The following is an 18,828-nucleotide window of genomic DNA, read 5'->3' on the forward strand; positions in this document are numbered from 1 at the left end:
ATGAATTATAAAGTACAACATTGTTAATCTGTTTAACTTAATGATATTGGAGTGATCCACACACATGGTGGATTTGGTTGTTGATATGCTTATCTAATGTATTTGACCTTAATTACAAACTTAAATATACTTTCACTTTAACATGTCGCTTAGACGTAAGTAATGGAAGGAGCTGTACGCTATTTGTGATGAGACACGCTACTAAAAATCTATTCAATTCATTTAAATTCATCTTTATTTGTAAAGCGCTTTTACAATGTAGATTGTGTCAAAGCAGCTGAAAACAGAAGATTATAGTGAATTCTAGTGCTTTACAATAAACTTCACCAATATTCTTAATCCTCAGATGTGTATGTCAGATTACAGCAACAGTAGTAGGTAATCAGGGAATTTCAGACATTCATTTATTCATTCTCCTTCAGCTTAGTCCTTTTGTTCATCAGAGGTCACCACAGTGGAATGAACCGCCAACTTATCCAGCATATATTTTACGCAGCGGATGCCCTTCCAGTTGCAACCCAGTACTGCCAAACACCCCTACACAGCCATTCACACACACACTCATACACTATGGCCACTTTAGTTCATCAATTCCCCTATAGCGCATGAGTTTGGACTGTGGAGGAAACTGGAGCACCAGACATGCTAAGCCAATACTTAAACCAGCGACCTTCTACTAACCACTGAGCCACAGTGTCTGGTTTAAGTTATATTTAGCAGATTCTGGATAATATAGTATTGTATGCATATAGAACATTTGCATACTAAGCACAACATAAACACTGAACACTGCAGAGGTAGTAAGAGTAGTATGATAGCATGGCATTTCTAACACAGCCTTTAGTGCTTCATGCTCCAGTCCGGTAGGTGGCGGTAGTGCGGCTTTTTGTTGGTTTGCCTGCCGCCGCAAAACAACGAGATGAAGCGTCCAGAGCTGAGCTGAGCTGAGGTGAGTCGTTGACGCTTTTTCTCGTGTTTACACAACAATAAAACACACTTTACAGTTTATTAAAGCGACAATCTGCGACTAGTTCCTGCATTGAGTTCACCTCTATCTGTGTGTCTGCTGACCAAAACAATACAGCAGGCAGAGAGGAGCTCTGAGAGGAAGATATGAGCTGTGTTTGGGTTTATCTGTTACGAGTTTATCAACGTTTGTTTCCGTAATATCGCCAAGTATGATCTGTGAAGGGGATAATGGCAATCTAAGGGGGCAGATATATGAAGTTTGATGCTGAAAACAATAAATTAATAGCTTGTGGTGTTTTTATTTGTAATAAATGCTTGGTATTTAAACTAGATGTTGATATGAATGCAGTATTGTGCAAACCCTCAGTATAATAGCTGATCTGCACTTCCTGAATGGGGTTTTAATTGTTTACAGTCTGAGGCTCGTCAGTATTATCAGAGCTGCTGAAATCTTCTTTATTTCATGTCAATAGTTCCTGTTTTATTCTCACATTCACTATACTGATGTCTTCAAATCCAGAAATTTCCACTATAAGCTAATTTTATTGGTGACAGCTGATATGAGCAAATTAAATAATCACCTACAAGATATATCATTATAATGTGATCTTATTTCATCAATCAGTGTAAATTAATCAGATTTCTCTGTTTATTCTCCTGAAGCTCTGCCGCCATCAGTGAAAGACAAAGACAGAGTTTATTGAAGGACAGTGAGAAGATGAGTGATCCAGAACCCTGCAGAATTAAACAGGAAGAGACTGAAGAACTAATAGGTTTGTGTTTATTCATTACTCTTCAATAATGAGGCTGAACAACAGTGAGGTTGTTAATCTTTACCAGGGGCGTTGCTAGACATGAAGCTCTACTGGGGCACGGCCCCCTTAAATCTCTCCACCCCCCCAATTTATTTTAAATATTTATTACAAATATTAATATATTTTATTCACTTTTAATAAATATAATAATATTATAAATAAAGTATTATTATACAATTATTATTCTAAATAAATAACAGAAACCAGTCCTAATTGTAACTCAATGTAAAGACAGAACTGTAGTGATATGCTAAGGTCACTTAAGAAATCTTTTGCATGAATATTAATTATGACAATTCTGTATAATACAAAAAAGTATGTTTTATAGAATAATCTGTTGTCTTCAACCCGATGAATTAATGTTAAGTCTTACCTCCCTGACTCACCATCCCTCCTTTCTGCTTCATAGCCATGCTTCGTCAAAATAAGATCATCATCATCATTTAAACTTTAGGGGCCCTATCATACACCCGCAAGACGTGTTTGGCATGATTTGTTGCTATTTTCAGACCAGCGCAACTGTAATTTTCACGTTTTGCTCCACGTTGTTTAAATAGCAAACTCAATTGCACCACTTTGTGGACTTATTGGTTAGCTGGTCTATAAAGGAGATGTGTTAAGGCAGGAACTCAGATAGACTGACTATAAGCTGCTCTAAAGTCTAGCGCAGAGCGCGTTAGTTATGTGCCTATGCAGGTCTAAATGCGCACACATTGCTGTACAGCACACAGGATGTACAGCAACACGCAAATATTTTTACAGATGAAAACAATGAAAGGATTAAAATGTTACAAAAATGATTATTTACTAGATAAATATAAAAACCACTTGATCTCCGTGGCTTTTCTCAGTTTTATCAAACAATCTGCATCTGTTTAATGTTATTATTATTATCAGTATTATTTATTATCTGCAGATTTATATCTGTTTTAATAAAAACAAGTTTAGATTTGTTCACCTGTGGGGTTTTGGAGACGTCTGCATCACCATATGGGGCATAATAACAGGACGTGTGTTTGGAAATAACTCAGTGTTTTGACCACACTTAGATATTATTGTTCATTTATTCCTTTGCTGGAGTTTAGAACTGAATTTAGAAATAGTTTTGAAAGTAGTCTTTGCGCTTAACAAACGAAATTAAATGTGTAGACTAACGGATGTGTTCAGTGGAGTGATTTTTCACCTTTTCCTTACTCCAACAAAGTAAAGGAGTAAAGAGTAAAAGTAAAGTAAAGATGCTGAATGGAGGAGGCTCATTCTTTATCCTCGCGCTGCAGATGCTCTGTTTAACTGTTTTCTCGCTAGTGAAGCGTTCAGTTTTTACACTTACAAAGTCCAGCATGTAAATAGCAAATGCACCATGATATGACGCAACTGACTCTTAAAGGGAACGGTCGATTCTGATTGGTTTAATGCACGTTATGCTCAAAACACACCCATAACTCTTTAGATGCCTAATGTGAATGGCCCCTAACATCTGTATTTATTCATCTTTATTACCACTCTACATTAATAGACTTGCATAAACTAAATCATACCTGAAAGCTTTTACTGGGGCACAGCTGATTTTTTTTTACTGGCGCATGTGCTGGGGTCTAGCAATGCCCCTGATCTTTACAAAACTTTTGTCTTCTACCTCATAATTCAGTGTGTATAATTAAATGTGCAGAAGGCACAGCATTTTATTGTATATTTAGTTCAGTAATACAGGTTAATAAAGTAATATTAAAATGATAAAAGGCACATGTTTATCTTGTAACATGTTTACTTGCTGTCGGCGCCAATAGCCTAGTGGTTAGTGCGTCGACATATAGCACCCAGGTGCTCGCGGCAACCCGAGTTCGTTTCCCGGCTCTAGGTCTTTTCTCCTTTCCTTCTCTCTGCTCCCCATACTTTCCTGTCTGTTAATCTCCACTGTCCTGTCAATAGAGGTGATTATAAAAAAATGTTACTTGCTTATATTTCAGATGTGATTGTGAAGGAGGAGAGTGAAGACCTGAGTGAAGATGAGGAGAAACATCATGTCAAAAGTGAAACTGAAACTCCCACAAATGCAGAACACAGTATCTTAGTGGAAAGAACAGCAGTGAAAGGTTTCGTCTGCGCTCAGTGTGGAAAGAGTTTCAAGCACAAATACACTCTCAACGTCCACATGAAGATCCACACTGGAGAGAAACGTTACAAGTGTTCACACTGCGAGAAGAGCTTCATTCATTCTGGACAACTGAAACAGCACCAGAGGACTCACAGTAGAGAGAAATCCTTTCACTGCACTGCTTGTGGGAAGAGTTTCAAACATTTGTGTTCTCTACGAAAACATGCAATCAAGCTTCACAGTAAGTAAATCATACAAACTTCCAGGGCTCCATTAAAGGGACGTTTATAGATGTTCAGTGTAGCATATCAATGTAAATAAAATCCCATGAAAAAACTCTACCCAGCAACTTTTTCACAACCAGAACAAAATCAAAGTAATTGTTGCAGATAGTTCAATATTTCTTGATTTAGTTTCTGTTCGTTCACTATTTCTGGATTTAGTTTCAGTTTGTTCAGTATTATTGGATTTAGTCTCAGTTTGTTCAGTGTCACTGGATTTAGTCTCAGTTTGTTCAGTATTTCTGCATTTAGTTTCAGTTTGTTCAGTATTATTGGATTTAGTCTCAGTTTGTTCAGTTTTTCTGGATTTAGTCTCAGTTTGTTCAGTATTTCTGCATTTAGTTTCAGTTTGTTCAGTATTATTGGATTTAGTCTCAGTTTGTTCAGTTTTTCTGGATTTAGTCTCAGTTTGTTCAGAATATCTGGATTTAGTTTCAGTTTGTTCAGTATTTCTGGATTTAGTTTCAGTTTGTTCAGTATTATTGGATTTAGTCTCAGTTTGTTCAGAATATCTGGATTTAGTTTCAGTTTGTTCAATATTTTGTTATATATATTTTTTTCTTGTTTCATTATTGAGACATGACTTCTACAGATTATTTATGGTTACTGTGAGGAATGTGAGTCACTGAATGTGTCACAGATATATGATGTTAAATACCAGATGAGTTTTCTTAAGTGTCCATGTTTGGCACGTCTTCATTGACATGGGTAAAATGTTTGTGCTGTCTGACATGCTACAGTCATATATGAATATTAAAAATTGCACAATGTGAGCCAAGCTTTACAGTTAAGACTTGTATGAACACCTGGGAACGACAGTGACTCCAAAATATTGTGTAAATGCTTTTTAATTGTTACTATTTCGACTCAATAAGAGGAGTGTAAACTGCACAGGCTTAATGTTTAATGTGTGAAGTTTTGGACATGTAACACACAGCCTACAGCAGAGCTAATCCTTTAAAGATGTTCATGCCTAATAAAGAGTCGCGTGCCTATTTAACATCTCTTTCTTAAACTGTAACTCTGCTTCTTTATTTTATTTTCAGATCTGATTGTGAAGGAGGAGGAGAGTGAAGAACTGAGTGAAGACATGAAGGACCACCTTAGTGCTCATACAAATGAGAAAATACACTCATGCTCTTGGTGTGGAAAGAGTTTTATACAGCAGTCGCATTTACGAAAACACCAGAGGATCCACACCGGAGAGAAACCGTGCACGTGTCCTCAGTGTGGGACGAGTTTCACACAATCGTCAAACCTTCTTCGACACATGCTGATCCACACTGGAGAGAAAACACACAGATGTGATCAGTGCGGCAAAACTTTTTTTAGACCTTCAGAGCTGACGATCCATCTCAGAGTTCATACAAAGGAGAAGCCGTATTCATGCTCTGAGTGTGGAAAGAGTTTTACACGACAAACCCATCTAAAATCACATCAGAACATCCACACTGGCGTGAGAGAGTTTGTGTGCTTCATGTGTGAGAAGACTTTTATTAGAGCTGCAGAACTAAAGCGTCACATGAAGACTCACACTGGAGAGAAACCGTACGTGTGTTCACACTGCAACAAGAGATTCGCTCGGTCAGGTGATCTGAAAATACATGAGATGATCCACACTGCAGAGAAGCCCTACACGTGTACTGAGTGTGGGAAGAGCTTCACTCGAATATTACACATTTACAAACACATGAAGAGCCACACTGGAGAGAAAACAAACACATTTGATCAATTATGCTGAACATTTCTGGAGGCTGAAGGATCATCTTCAATTCCACATTTATTTCCTTTGTTAGTAAAGACTCTACATCAGATTTCACTGTTAAATGTGTGCATCTTTATGGTATAGGTCCCTCAAACATGAAAATTTTGACTATTTACTCACTCTTAAGGGGTTCAAACCTTTATTCAATACATCTTAGTTCAGTGTGGTTTATTTTCACTGCTGAAAGTCCAAACACTGAAAGGCAAATCCATCGATGAGCAGCTCCACAAGTCCCAAACCAATCAAGCCAGTGGCGAAGAACAAACTTCACCAATTGACGAAAGTGAAGGAAAAACAAATCCTTGAGAGAAATCAGGCTCAGTTGGGCACAATTATTTCTCCTCTGACCAAACTTCTTGTTGCAAAGCTGCAGTCTAGACGCTGGAGAACGCTGGATGTCCATCGTGGAGAAACTGCGGGTGTGAGTAGGTCACCGGTGGGTGTTTAGACGGGTCTTTCATCTGCTAAACACAAACAGATATGTTAAAGAAAGCTGAAAACCTCTAACCATTGACTTCAATAGTAGGAAAAACTAATACTATGGAAGTCAGGGGTTACAGGTTTTCATCTTTCTTCAAAATAACTTGCTTTGTGTTCAGCAGAAGAAATAAAGTCATAATGGTTTGGAACCACAAGAGCAGAGGTGTCCAAACTCAGTCCTGTAGGGCCGGTGTCCTGCAAAGTTTAGTTCCAACCCCAATCAGACACACCTGGGCTAGCTAATCAAGCTCTTACTAGGCTTTCTAGAAACATTTGTGCAGAAGTTTTGAGGCAACTTGGAGCTAAAATGTGCGGGACACCGGCCCTCCAGGACCGAGTTTGGGCACCCCTGCCTTAGGCTAAAGCCCCTTCAGCAAGGCGAGTCATGACTATGCCCTGAACTGGACTTCATTCACTAAGTGGTGCACCTCTCACCATGAAGAACCTTAAGCTTCTTGTTATGAGACCCTGGCTTGGGTAGGTATCCAAGATTTCTACCACTCCCTTTAGAAGTCAGATAGTGAACCTGCGAGCCCTTTGATTTTTCTTTCCCTGATTTTTGTTATGTAATGCTACTCCTTAGCCTTTGTTTGCATTCTGTCAAACTCAAAATCTGCAGGACACCGGCCCTCCAGGAACGAGTTTGGACACCCCTGCACTAGAGGAAGAGTAAAGGCTATTAGAATATTAATTTTGGGGTGAACTATCACTTTAATTTCAGTCATTTGTAAATAGAGTTAACTCTCAACCAGAGTAAGCTGTAATTAATAGGTGGAGATTATGCAAAGTAATTACATGTGCAGCAACTATTAATGTGTCTAATATATTCAATAAAAGCGTGTCAACCAAAATGTTTTTATCCATTTTATAAATCGCAGGCTCTCTTCAATAAATGTCCAGCTGGTGGCGCTTGAGATCAACAGATGATTTGGTTGCTATGATTTGCAATCCATAACCAAGGGTACTCTTTTGGTGGGCATGGTGTACGACAGAAAGTTTCAGTTAACGTCATTCTCGCTCGTGGAAATCTTGCTTAAAGTATATCTATACGGGTCGTTCACATATATGAGAAGCACTTCTCACAAAGCAGATGCTTTATACACATAAGTAATTCTGTATAAATGTTCATTACTAACCTTTCTATGAACGTGATTTTATTATATCTGCAGATCAATGACAGTGCGAAATGGCCTATTGAAACGTCTGCAGTTATATAAAATAAATAAATAAATGCAACATTTCTGAACACATACAGACCCTTACAGTCTCCGATATGTTACCAATTACAGAAAAACTACACACCGCAGACCAGGGGCGTTGCTAGACATAAAGCTCTACTGGGGCACGCACCCCCTTCACAATATTATTATTATAATTTTTTTTTTTAAATAAATATTTATTATAAATTAAAGTATTCTTGTTATTATATACGTGCCCTAGTAAATTGGGTCTAGCGACGCCCCTGCCGCAGACATTTAGTCCTTATTTAGGTTCAAAAACAACATGAAATATAGCCCCCGGTCAGTGTAAACCTCTCATCTGCATCTTTTATCTTCACCAGCACTTGTAACCTCTGTTAGAGAGGAATTCCATCATTCTTTTTTTGTTCACTCTCACGTTTTTCTGTTTCTGAAAGGATCTGATGTCAGAAGCACTTCAATAATCACGCGGACGTTATTATCATCAGCTCAAGACGTTCGCTATTTCAAATATGTGTGTGGCGAGCTTCTGAAGAAAGTGAAACCACTCGCACTTTTAGACGGCCTCGTAAAACAAAAACAGGACATGGCAAATTTTGTTCTTCTTGGCTTTGTGGCTGTTCATCAAGATGACAACAAGGTTTGTTTGAGCATGGGTCGATCATGGCTTGTATGTATATTATTACGGAGTAATGTCTCGGCTGTGTATTTAAAAACGGAGCTTTCTTTGTTTTCATTCTCCTGCTTGTGTATGTACGAGTGACGTTTCTCTGTAAAGCAATAGCGTTCGGCTTGGCGTCTTGCTCCAACTTTTGATACCCTTTTGTCGTGCTAGGTATCCTTTGCGAAAGGTATCCAAAAAGTGGTACAGTACGGTTTGCTTTTTGGTACTTTTTGACAGTGGAATCGGGCATAAAAGTGTACCGAACAGTACCGAACTATAACAGTATTAGTCGCAGTGATAGGAAAAGTTACTTTTGAAAGTAATGCATTACAATATTGAGTTACACACCCAAAAAAGTAAGTAGTTGCGTTACTTAGTTACTTATTATGGTAAGTAATGTTATGTTTCTTTAGATTTATTTTTGTGTTACTCTTTCTTACCTGGCTTACACCTAACCACGCCCCTCACTGTGACATCACTAGCTCCATTAAGTGCAGTGCGTCTGACATTGCAAATCTGAGATACGTAATCTCAGTACCATTACTTTCCCAAAAATGTAGTGTAAGTAAAAGTATCAGTTCTAAATATAAACATGTATTTAAAGTATGAGTATTAAAGTATGACTTTAAAAGTATTCAAGAGTAGTGAGAATTATGATGTGAAAGGTGGATGCGTTTATAAGCAATTTCTGCATGTGTGTGCAAACGTAACATTCTGTAGTACATTTCGTTATTGTTCAAGATCATTTGGTGATTTCAGTCATCATACAGTAAACATTTGTCATTTTCTCATCAGTGACATTCATCTAAACAGTCTCTCGATCAGTGTGTGTAAAGATTTTGGACATCATCATGGACACTTTCAATGCTTCCAAATGGTTTGCTGCATTTATATAGCACCCATGTCTTGAGGTTGTTCAGTATAATGCGATTTACTTATAATGTGCAATCTGATTGAACGGGAATCGCAGGACTGATTTTTCTTCTCAGTAAATCGCTAAAGACAAGAAACTATAAAGTAATGACTGCAATTTGAGGGAAAACAGTGGAGTAAAACTACTGATACGGCCCTAAAATGTACTCAAAGGATAGTAAAATACACATTTTTTAAAACTGCTTAGTAAATTACGATTTCTGAGAAAACTACTCAATATAGTAATTTGAGTGATTGTAATGTGTTACTTTACACTTAAGCTTACATTTGCAAGGCTGCATCCAGCTACTATTGGAGAATTGTAGAGTTTCCTGTAATACATTGGGCAGCAGCAAACCACCTACACAAGCATCTCTCCATCTAACATTTATTTAAACTTGTTCTTTATTTTTAAAGCTAGATACCAACTGGATACATTTATGTTATACGAACAATCCCTGCTGGAAAAAAAAACAGCTTGGCTGGTTTTAGAGGGGTTTTCGACATTTTTAGGCTGGTTTCCAGACATTTCCAGCCTGGTCTTAGCTGGTCAGACTGGAAAATGACCATCTTGACCAGCCTGGTTTAAGCTGGACATAGCTCGTTTTGGCTTGGCTCCCAGCCTGGTTATGCTGGTCAAGCGGGTTTAAGCTGTCATCTCCCAACCTGACCAGCTAAGCCCAGGCTGGAAACAGCTGGAAACCAGCATGGAAATGGCCAAAACCCCTCTAAAACCATTTTTTTTCAGCAGTAATGACTTTTATTAAACATTTATTTTACATTTAGACGAAAAGTTTAAACTTTTTAAGAGTCCTATAAACAATAATTCACCTCACACATCATTAAATTAAGATGTCTTTTTGTGTTCATTGTTCGTCGCGTTTTAGTGGATTCGCTGTTGCTCCCGCCTCGCCGTGATGACGTCATCGCTGACGCGTTCATTCAGCGTCGAGTCTTCAGAGCTGAGGTGAGTCGTTGACGCTTTTTCTCGTGTTTACACAACAATAAAACACACTTTACAGTTTATTAAAGCGACAATCTGCGACTAGTTTCTGCATTGAGTTCACCTCTATCTGTGTGTCTGCTGACCAAAACAATACAGCAGGCAGAGAGGAGCTCTGAGAGGACAATATGAGTGAAGTGTTTGGTTTTGTACATGTTTGTGTTAGTAATATTGCAATGTATGATCTGTGAGAGGAAAAACAGGAATATTGTGGCAGATATATATGTAGTTTGATGCAGAAAACATTAAATTAATTTTTTGTAGTGCGCTTTTCTTTAATGGTTTTTATGGTTCACTGGTTTCTGGATGTAACACATAGATATGCGACAAACTTAGAGCATTGGTATTGGTGAATTGATGGATCAGTAATAGAAAGTTTATCTCTTAGATTACCTCCAAATGTTAAGTTTTATTGAAATTCTTTGTCAACCAAATTGTTTTACTACTTGTTATATCATTATTGATTAATAAAAGTATATGTTAGAGCTTCTAGTTATGATTCTCCTTTATTGCTTGTTTCCATTTTTCTGAACTTTTGAAATAAATTTGTATTTTAGGGTCAGGACACACCTAGCTGACACCAAACAACTAGCGCAGATGAAAAATCAGGTGTGTTGTCAACTCAAGTCTGGACCAAAAAGCTACACGTGAACACACCAAATGGAAACGAGAGTGTGTGTGTTTTCTTGTTCCACAAAGGGGAAACCAAAGGTGAAATGTGCACATCCAAATCATAAACAAAACATTTAGCACCAATATCATAGTAATTGTCACTCACCACGGAGGGATTCACTCCCGCAAATATGCCTGATAATCTAATAATCCATATCGTTTGTAAATATTTGAGAAATGTTGCAAATCTACAGCTGATTTCTTTGTGTTTCATCATGATTTTAATTGTTTACTTTTGATCTCGTGCTCTAATTCGTTGCTGAATAACCAAGTGGAGCGCTCTCTTCATCCGACTTTTCATTCGACTGTCAGCTTGGTGTGTCCTGGGCTTTACACACACCACTTAAATGTACACTCAAATGCTCATGAATAAGATTGCGTATGTTTATTGTTTGTTTTTTTTTTACACTAACCCAACGGTCTATCTGAAGTATTCAATTTTCCATCAGTATGAATAATTAATTAATAGGTATTTGAACAAGATATTGATTTATTGAATTAATTTATTCTGCAAACAGTACAAAATGAACTGATCTGCTGCTGATCCTGAATGGCGCTTTAGTGAGTGTTTATTGAGGCTAATCAATGTTATCAGAGCTGCAGAAATCTTCTTTTCTCTATATTTCATGTCAATAGTTTTTGTTTTTCCCCCATTGATTATACTGATGTCTTCAGATCAACAAATAGCGTCAGCTGCTTTAAAAATCACATTGTATCATCTACACGGTACAAATATAATATGATTATTTCCTCAATCAGTGTAAATGAATCAGATTTCTCTTGTTTCTTCTCCTGAAGCTCTGCCGCCATCAGTGAAAGACAAAGACAGAGTTTATTGAAGGACAGTGAGAAGATGAGTGATCCAGAACCCTGCAGAATTAAACAGGAAGAGACTGAAGAACTAATAGGTTTGTGTTTATTCATTACTCTTCAATAATGAGGCTGAACAACAGTCAGCTTGTCATGTTACACATTCATTCATTATCATTTGCCTCCCTCTTGTGGCATGTCGGTGTAATGACACTGATAAATGCAAGCCTTTTTCTCATTGGTCGATTTAGATCACCAGACTCTCAGGTTTGAGGTTCTAGGAAAGGCTTTGCCTGTAAGTTTGTTATTTTCTAAGATTGTTTGAACTAATGTATATGCATGCTAAAATGATAAGTTAAAGCATAAAAAGAACCACTGTTAAGTGATGATAATGCTAATCAGAGCTTGAATGTCCCCTTCTGACATTTGTTCAGATAACATTGTGAATAATTGATTTGTATTCATTTGAGCTCTCTTTAAGGACACTTTTATAATCTTTGTATGTTTCAGTTTTTACTAAAAGTAATGAGGAGGAAAGAACATAAAACGTTCAGCTTTACTCCTTCGTCTGACTCTTGTAGAAGAAATCCCGTAGAAGAAACGCGCTTGTAGGACAGAATAGCGGCTGCTCATCATTAAGCACTTCATCAGTCATTGTACCTTGTCATATTATCCTCAATGTAGATCTTAAGTTTAGAATAAGGAACCTGACTAAATAAATTTTACATGAACACAATTTAAATCTGATATGAAAGGGGCGAAACGGCCACCCCTGTGTAAACTCTGGCCACCCCAATATGGTTTTGCTGTTGATGTTATTAATTTAAAAGTACTGATGTTTATTTCAATAAATAAATAGCAGCCACTAAATGATTGTGGATTGATTGGCGCCACTTTCGTAGCTGATTCACTGCCCTTACCTGATCGTCATTGACAACACACACACACCTTCAATAGGGTATATGCTGAAACATGCTAATAGCACTTTTAATTTGTCAGTAACCTGGGTTAAGCGCTTCCGGTGAACTGTTTGCAATTGCAAAATCGACGCGTTTAAGGTCTATTTTCTTTAATAATCAGCGATCTCCACTTGCTGACTGTTATCTGATATAAAGTGGGTCTCAGATTGTACAAGAAGCACTGCTTTAAATTACATTTCCCCCTCCATGTCTTTATAATATGAGCATTTATTTTACCACTGTATATTCAATGCAGCTTCTGCGATAGCCTGCCGATTCTGACAGGCGCGTGCGAATAAACCACTTTTTGTCTCATTTTACGCGTGATCAACTAAATGAATGCCAAAGTCTGTTTAATTGATTGTATTTTAATGACATTACAACATTAATGCTGTAAAAGGAACCGTATATGATAGGAAAAACTCACAATAACAGGTCACCGGAAGTTTCTCAGTATGGGAACAACACTAGCTCGACATATACCCCGTAGACAGCAATGGCTGCTTATTTGATGCTTTTCTTCTTTGTAAAACTCATGTAAATTCGATGTAACAAATGTGTATGATGCTGTTATTGTTACACTGATATTATAAAAAAAAAATAGACAGCAATGGCAATTTAATATTTACCTTAAGGTACATCACAAAAAGGAATATGGATCAATTATATTATTGGAGTCTGTATAGTGAGTGTGTGTGTGTGTGTGTATAGTAGTCAAAAACGTAATGATTCGCACTCATCAAGTAATTGCTTCGTATTGTTTTTATTCTTACATTCTTCGGGTGATACATAAACACAAACGTTTCTGCACAATGCCGTCCTCAGTGTGTGACACAATCCTCTCACCCCACCCTTTTATCCATAATCAATCACACACTCGATAATCAAAAAACGATCTCAATTTCATTTCACTATTCCACGATTAACCACATAAGGACTATTTACCTTCATATTTAAAACATTGTTTCACGGAAAAATAGCATATCAAAGAGGCTATTGGCAATCAAGGCCGTCTAGATAATAATAACACAATATAACAAATGTATTTTGTAATGTGGACTGTCAGAATTTCATTGTATTGATGTAAACACGATATTTTCCTGTGAAATAATGTGTTTGAAGGTGAATATTTCTTGTGTGGTTAGTTATGTGTGTTGAGGTGAAGGTAAGAGCGTGTTTAATCATCGAGGGACCGTCAAATGTATTTTTGAATGTTTTGAACTGTCTGATTTTCATTGTATTTATGTACACATAAGCAAATTATGATGACTGATATGCTATTTCTATTCAATTCAATTCCCCTTTATTTGTATAGTGCTTATACAATGTAGATTGTGTCAAAGCAGCTTCACATAAAAGGTCACAGTAAATAGGAACAGTGTAGTTCAGTTTGTAGTGTTTAAGTTCAGTTCAGTTGAGCTCAGTTCAGTGTGGTTTAATAATCACTACTGAGAGTCCAAATACTGAAGAGCAAATCCAACGATGCGCAGCTCTACAGATCCCGAACCATGCAAGCCAGTGGCGACAGCGGAGAGGGAAAAAAAACTTCACTAATTTCTCTGTGAAACCATGTTTAAATATGAAGGTAAATAGTCCTTATGTGGTTAATCATGGAATAGTGAAATGAAATAGTTTCTTGATTATCGAGTGGCCGTCTTACCAGTGATGCAGTGTGATTGATTATGGGATAAAAGGGTGGAGTGAGAGGATTGTGTCACACACTGAGGACGGCGTTGTGCAGAAACGTTTGTGTTTTTGTATCACCCGAAGAATGTAAGAATAAAAACAATACGAAGCAATTACTTGAGTGCGAATCATTACCTTTTTGAATAATAGTATTGACAAGATTAACGCACAAAAAGTTTCTTTAAGAACCGCGAGCGCGCAGGGCAAACTTCATTACTCTACGCATGTGTATATAGTAATGCCTTTTGTTCATTTGTTTGTTTTATTAATTCAAATTAATATTCATTAATTTTAGACATGGAATACACTGTATGCTGTACAATATAAATATGTGAAAAATAACTGAAAAGCTATTTATATATATGAAAAGTGTTTTTATTTAACTAAATATAGATTTTTTTTTTAATTGAATTTGAATTTATTATTATTATTATTATTATTTTTTATTTAGGAATTAATTGCCGTATGTCAAGACTAATTAATTGAAACCACATTATTTAATTTACCAGAAACAAAAATATAACATCACACTGAAGTCTTAAATTTCTTTGTGTGTGTGCCACCCAGTGATTGGTGCCCCCCCAAGATTTGGCGCGGCCTCTTTTGGCCACCCCTAAGAAACTTTTCTGGGGGCGTCACTGGTCTACGAAGGGGCTGAAACGTCTAGTTCAGTGTTTCCCAACCCTGTTCCTGAAAGCACATCAACAGTACACATTTTCAACCTCTCCCTAATCAAACACACCTGAATCAACTTATTAGAACATCAGAAGAGACTCCAACACCTGAAGTTAATCAGTCAGGTAAGGGAGACATCCAAAATATGTCAGGAAAAGGGTTGGGAAACACCGGTCTAGTTTTTGAGTGTATAAAAGCCGAAGCGCAAGCATATTTGAGCACTTCTCAGCCAAGCACACAAATGCTCTAATTCATGATCATTTGACTGTCCGGATAAAATTGAACTTCTTTTATTATTTTCTCAGATGTTATTATAAAGGAGGAGAGTGAAGATGAGGAGAAACATCGTGCTGAAAGTGAAACTCCCTCAAATACAGAGCAAAGTCTTTTAATGAAAACAACAGATAAACATGTTTTCACCTGCACTCAGTGTGGGAAGAGTTTTAAATGCAAACAGAATATCAAGTTTCATGTGATGATCCACACTGGAGAGAAACCACACAGATGCGATCAGTGCGACAAGACGTTTTTTCGGCCTTCAGATCTGAAGAGACATCTTAGAGTTCACACAAAAGAGACGCCCTGTTCGTGTCCTTCATGTGGAAAGAGTTTTACACAGCATTCGAGCTTAAGAAAACATCAGAAGATCCACACTGGTGTGAGAGAGTTTGTCTGCTCTGAGTGTGAGAAGACTTTTATCACATCTGGAGCCTTGAAAAAGCACCAGAGGATTCACACTGGAGCGAGGCCTTACGTGTGTTCACACTGCAACCAAACATTCAGGCATTCGGGAAATCTGAAAATACATGAGAGGACTCACACTGGAGAGAAACCGTTCGCTTGTACTCAGTGCGGGACGAGTTTCAGACACTCATCAGCCCTTCATCGGCACATGCTGATCCACACTGGAGAGAAAACGCACAGATGTGATCAGTGCAGCAAAATATTTTTGAGGCATTCACAGCTGAAGAGACATCTTAGAGTTCATACATAGAAGACTCTGAGTTATCTCCATCAAAGTGTTTATCCAGCTTTAAAATATCAGGCGCTCTTCTAATAATGTCCAGCTGGGGGCGCCTTGGTGCAGTGTATTCAGTTTCTCAAAATCAACCTTTAAGGTTAAATAAACACTCAACTCACGCTGTGCCATTCGCACCGTTTTATTTGCACCACATGAGGTCTAATCATGTCTTTGCATTGACTTAACATGTAAATCATTTGCACTTCATGCTTCATCTGCATCTGGTGTGAAATGTGGAAAAAATGAATTTATTTTTATTACTTTTGTGTCTTTATTTTGTATTAGAAAACATGTTTAGACTGACAACAGATTAATCAATCTTTTTCTTTTGTATGACACCATATATTAACCAAACACACTTCTTCTTTCTTACTGTGTTGAATACTACTTAGAAGAAACTGCTGACGAGGGAAATGGCAGAATAAGAATAAATATAGTGCGGGGCCTTGCTCCAGTCTAACAAGAAATCTAGACATGTCACAAGGAGCTGGATGCTTGTAGAAGTTGTGAAATATATTGAAGATACACTTAACTGTTCAGTTCTGGTATGCAGAGAAGGGCTGCAGAAAGAGGAAGTATGTTTGGGTACAACAGCCGAAGGACTGCAGAATGACTGATAAGTGATGTTACACCAAAACTCCACCTGTTAATATCAGTTGTGTATATATGCTGGGTTGCGAACCTCATGAATGTAATTCTTGTATTGCATTGGGGTAACGTAACCCATAGCTCTGTCATTAAATTATTCATTTGTATCTAATAAATTACTAATATTTTTGGCATTGAAGAAAACCCTCTCCTGACCTTTTCTTATTGATCACGCATGGAATTCGCCAAATATTCCAACAAAACCCACCATTAAAGCTACTTTATTCTTAAGTTGTACCTTAAGCTCTGTTCCAGATACATTTTTATTTAAGTGTATACTAGCGGTGTAACGGATCATGTTTGATCTGTGATTCATACGGATCACAACCCACAGTTCGGAACACACGTGACTTGCAGATTAATACATTTTTTTACTAGTAGATTAATCCTAAATGTGTAACGATCGCAGAGAGATCGCCTCTTGCGTCATTCAAATCACATGTATAAAAACATTTAGGATTTCCTGTAAAATATAATGATGACAGAAGACGTTGTGATGGGTTATTCGGGATGTGGTGGGTTTCTTAGGTTATTAAAGGTGTTTTCTGTCACTATTTGTTTAACCTGCATTAATGCATTCAGTGTAAGCTGAACGATTAATTATTAAAAGATCAGGATCTCGACACTCATAAACATCAATTATAAATTATGCTAATTTGCAAATGTTTATTAATCCTTTGAGTTGCTGCATTCAAATTTTAAAACGCAAAAATCAAGAAAGAGATTCAGTCTTTAGTCTACAAACGATCCAATAACCGCAGTACAGGGAGAACAGTTTATAGTTTAGATAAAACCAGTGATGTTTACGGTAAGGATTAAAATCGGCATCATATGCATTTAACTCGACGCTTTTACATTAACCAGTAGGTGGCGACAACCAGCCATCAAAAATATGCCACTGAATAATTCTTCAATAATGTTCATCTAGCAATGAAACAAGACGATTTATGAGTGAATAAGTCAATCGTTTATTGTAAATGAGACTCAAAATAAGTATGGGTTGTACAAATTATAATGTTAGATTACTACATTAAGTGTTATCAGCAACAGTAGTAGTGACTGAATTTTTCACAGTACGGAATATTTTACAATTTATTCAGCTGATTATTTCTTCAGTCTATTTGTAATAAAATTACAGGTTCTAAGTTCAGTTTGTTAAAACCAAAAGTGTCGTGCGGTGATGATTTTGTAGTAAATGGAAAGCAAATTATATTCGTCTCCTCACCTTTTTTACGGATCCGAAAAATGGTCTGATCCATGACTAAACTGGATCTCCCTGAACCGTGAGATTTGTGATCCGTTACACCACTAGTGTACACCTTCTTTAAAAGTCCTGTCAAGTGCTTTGAAATGTGCATTTTTATTCGATGTTTGACAATCTTAACTTAAACATGAAGAGAGGGCGGGGCATAGTGTAGCCCCTCCCCTTTACATAACAGCTAATAGCATTTGTATTTTTTTACAGCTCTCCCAGTAAGAGTGGTTGAGCTCAAAGTGCATCAAATGAAAACCCAATGAGATGAAGGAGCATGAAGAGGGACCCAATGAGCATGTCGGACACTAGAGAGCATTTGATTGGTCAGAAGATTTGATGAGAGACTAAAGTATGGGGTGATGTCAAAAAAAAAACATTGATTAATTTAGGTGGAAATGACAAGCTGCAGGATTTGGATGTTTATATCAGGTTTATATCTTTAAAATGTGATTTTTGTCAATGTTTTGGACCAAACTGGATAACAAAAATCCTTAAAACAAACGTACTAACATTTAAAAAACGTTAATTTTACGGGACCTTTAAGTCTTACTCTTGTGAGGTTAGTCTGAACCAGTCTTGGCGACACCTTATCACACAACTCTTTTAACTTGTAATACACCCATTGTTTAATGAGGCTATTAAAGGGTTGTCAGGCAACACGGTGGCTCAGTGGTTAGCACTATCACATAACAGCAAGGACGGAGGTTTGAGTTTCAGCTGGGCCAGTTGGCATTTCTGTGTGGAGTTTGCATGTTCTCCCCGTGTTGGTGTGGGTTTCCTAAGGGTGCTCTGGTTTCAGTCCAAACACATGCGCTATAGGGGAATTGATGAACTAAATTGTCCGTAGTGTATGAGTGTGTGTGTGGGTGTTTCCCAGTGCTGGGTTGCAGATGGAAGGGCATTTGCTGGATAAAACACA

The 18,828-nt window shown here is 37.3% G+C and overlaps 1 protein-coding gene and 1 pseudogene across 1 annotated transcript; both read left to right on the top strand.

The window, feature by feature from the left end:
* Nucleotides 1–1,609: 1,609 nt before the first annotated feature.
* LOC130215672 (oocyte zinc finger protein XlCOF6.1-like) lies at nt 1,610–7,432 on the top strand. Its single transcript, XM_056447512.1, has 3 exons — nt 1,610–1,742; nt 3,752–4,120; nt 5,207–7,432. Exons 1-3 carry the CDS (start codon nt 1,688–1,690, stop codon nt 5,899–5,901), a joined length of 1,119 nt encoding a protein of 372 aa, XP_056303487.1. The 5' UTR covers nt 1,610–1,687; the 3' UTR covers nt 5,902–7,432.
* A 3,312-nt stretch (nt 7,433–10,744) lies between these two features.
* The window catches only part of LOC130215687 (gastrula zinc finger protein XlCGF7.1-like), a 359,478-nt pseudogene continuing 351,394 nt past the window's right edge, over nt 10,745–18,828 (top strand).

The sequence above is a fragment of the Danio aesculapii genome, chromosome 22 (genome assembly GCF_903798145.1).
Source record: "Danio aesculapii chromosome 22, fDanAes4.1, whole genome shotgun sequence".
NCBI classification, from domain to species: Eukaryota; Metazoa; Chordata; class Actinopteri; order Cypriniformes; family Danionidae; genus Danio; species Danio aesculapii.

What these genes read in the sequence shown, in the direction of transcription:
- LOC130215672 (XM_056447512.1), top strand. Translation starts at nt 1,688, where the DNA reads ATGAGTGATCCAGAACCCTGCAGAATTAAACAGGAAGAGACTGAAGAA. An exon ending in AGAGACTGAAGAACTAATAG is followed by an intron (nt 1,743 to 3,751) that starts GTTTGTGTTTAT and finishes CTTATATTTCAG; the next exon opens with ATGTGATTGTGAAGGAGGAG. An exon ending in ACATGCAATCAAGCTTCACA is followed by an intron (nt 4,121 to 5,206) that starts GTAAGTAAATCA and finishes TTTTATTTTCAG; the next exon opens with ATCTGATTGTGAAGGAGGAG.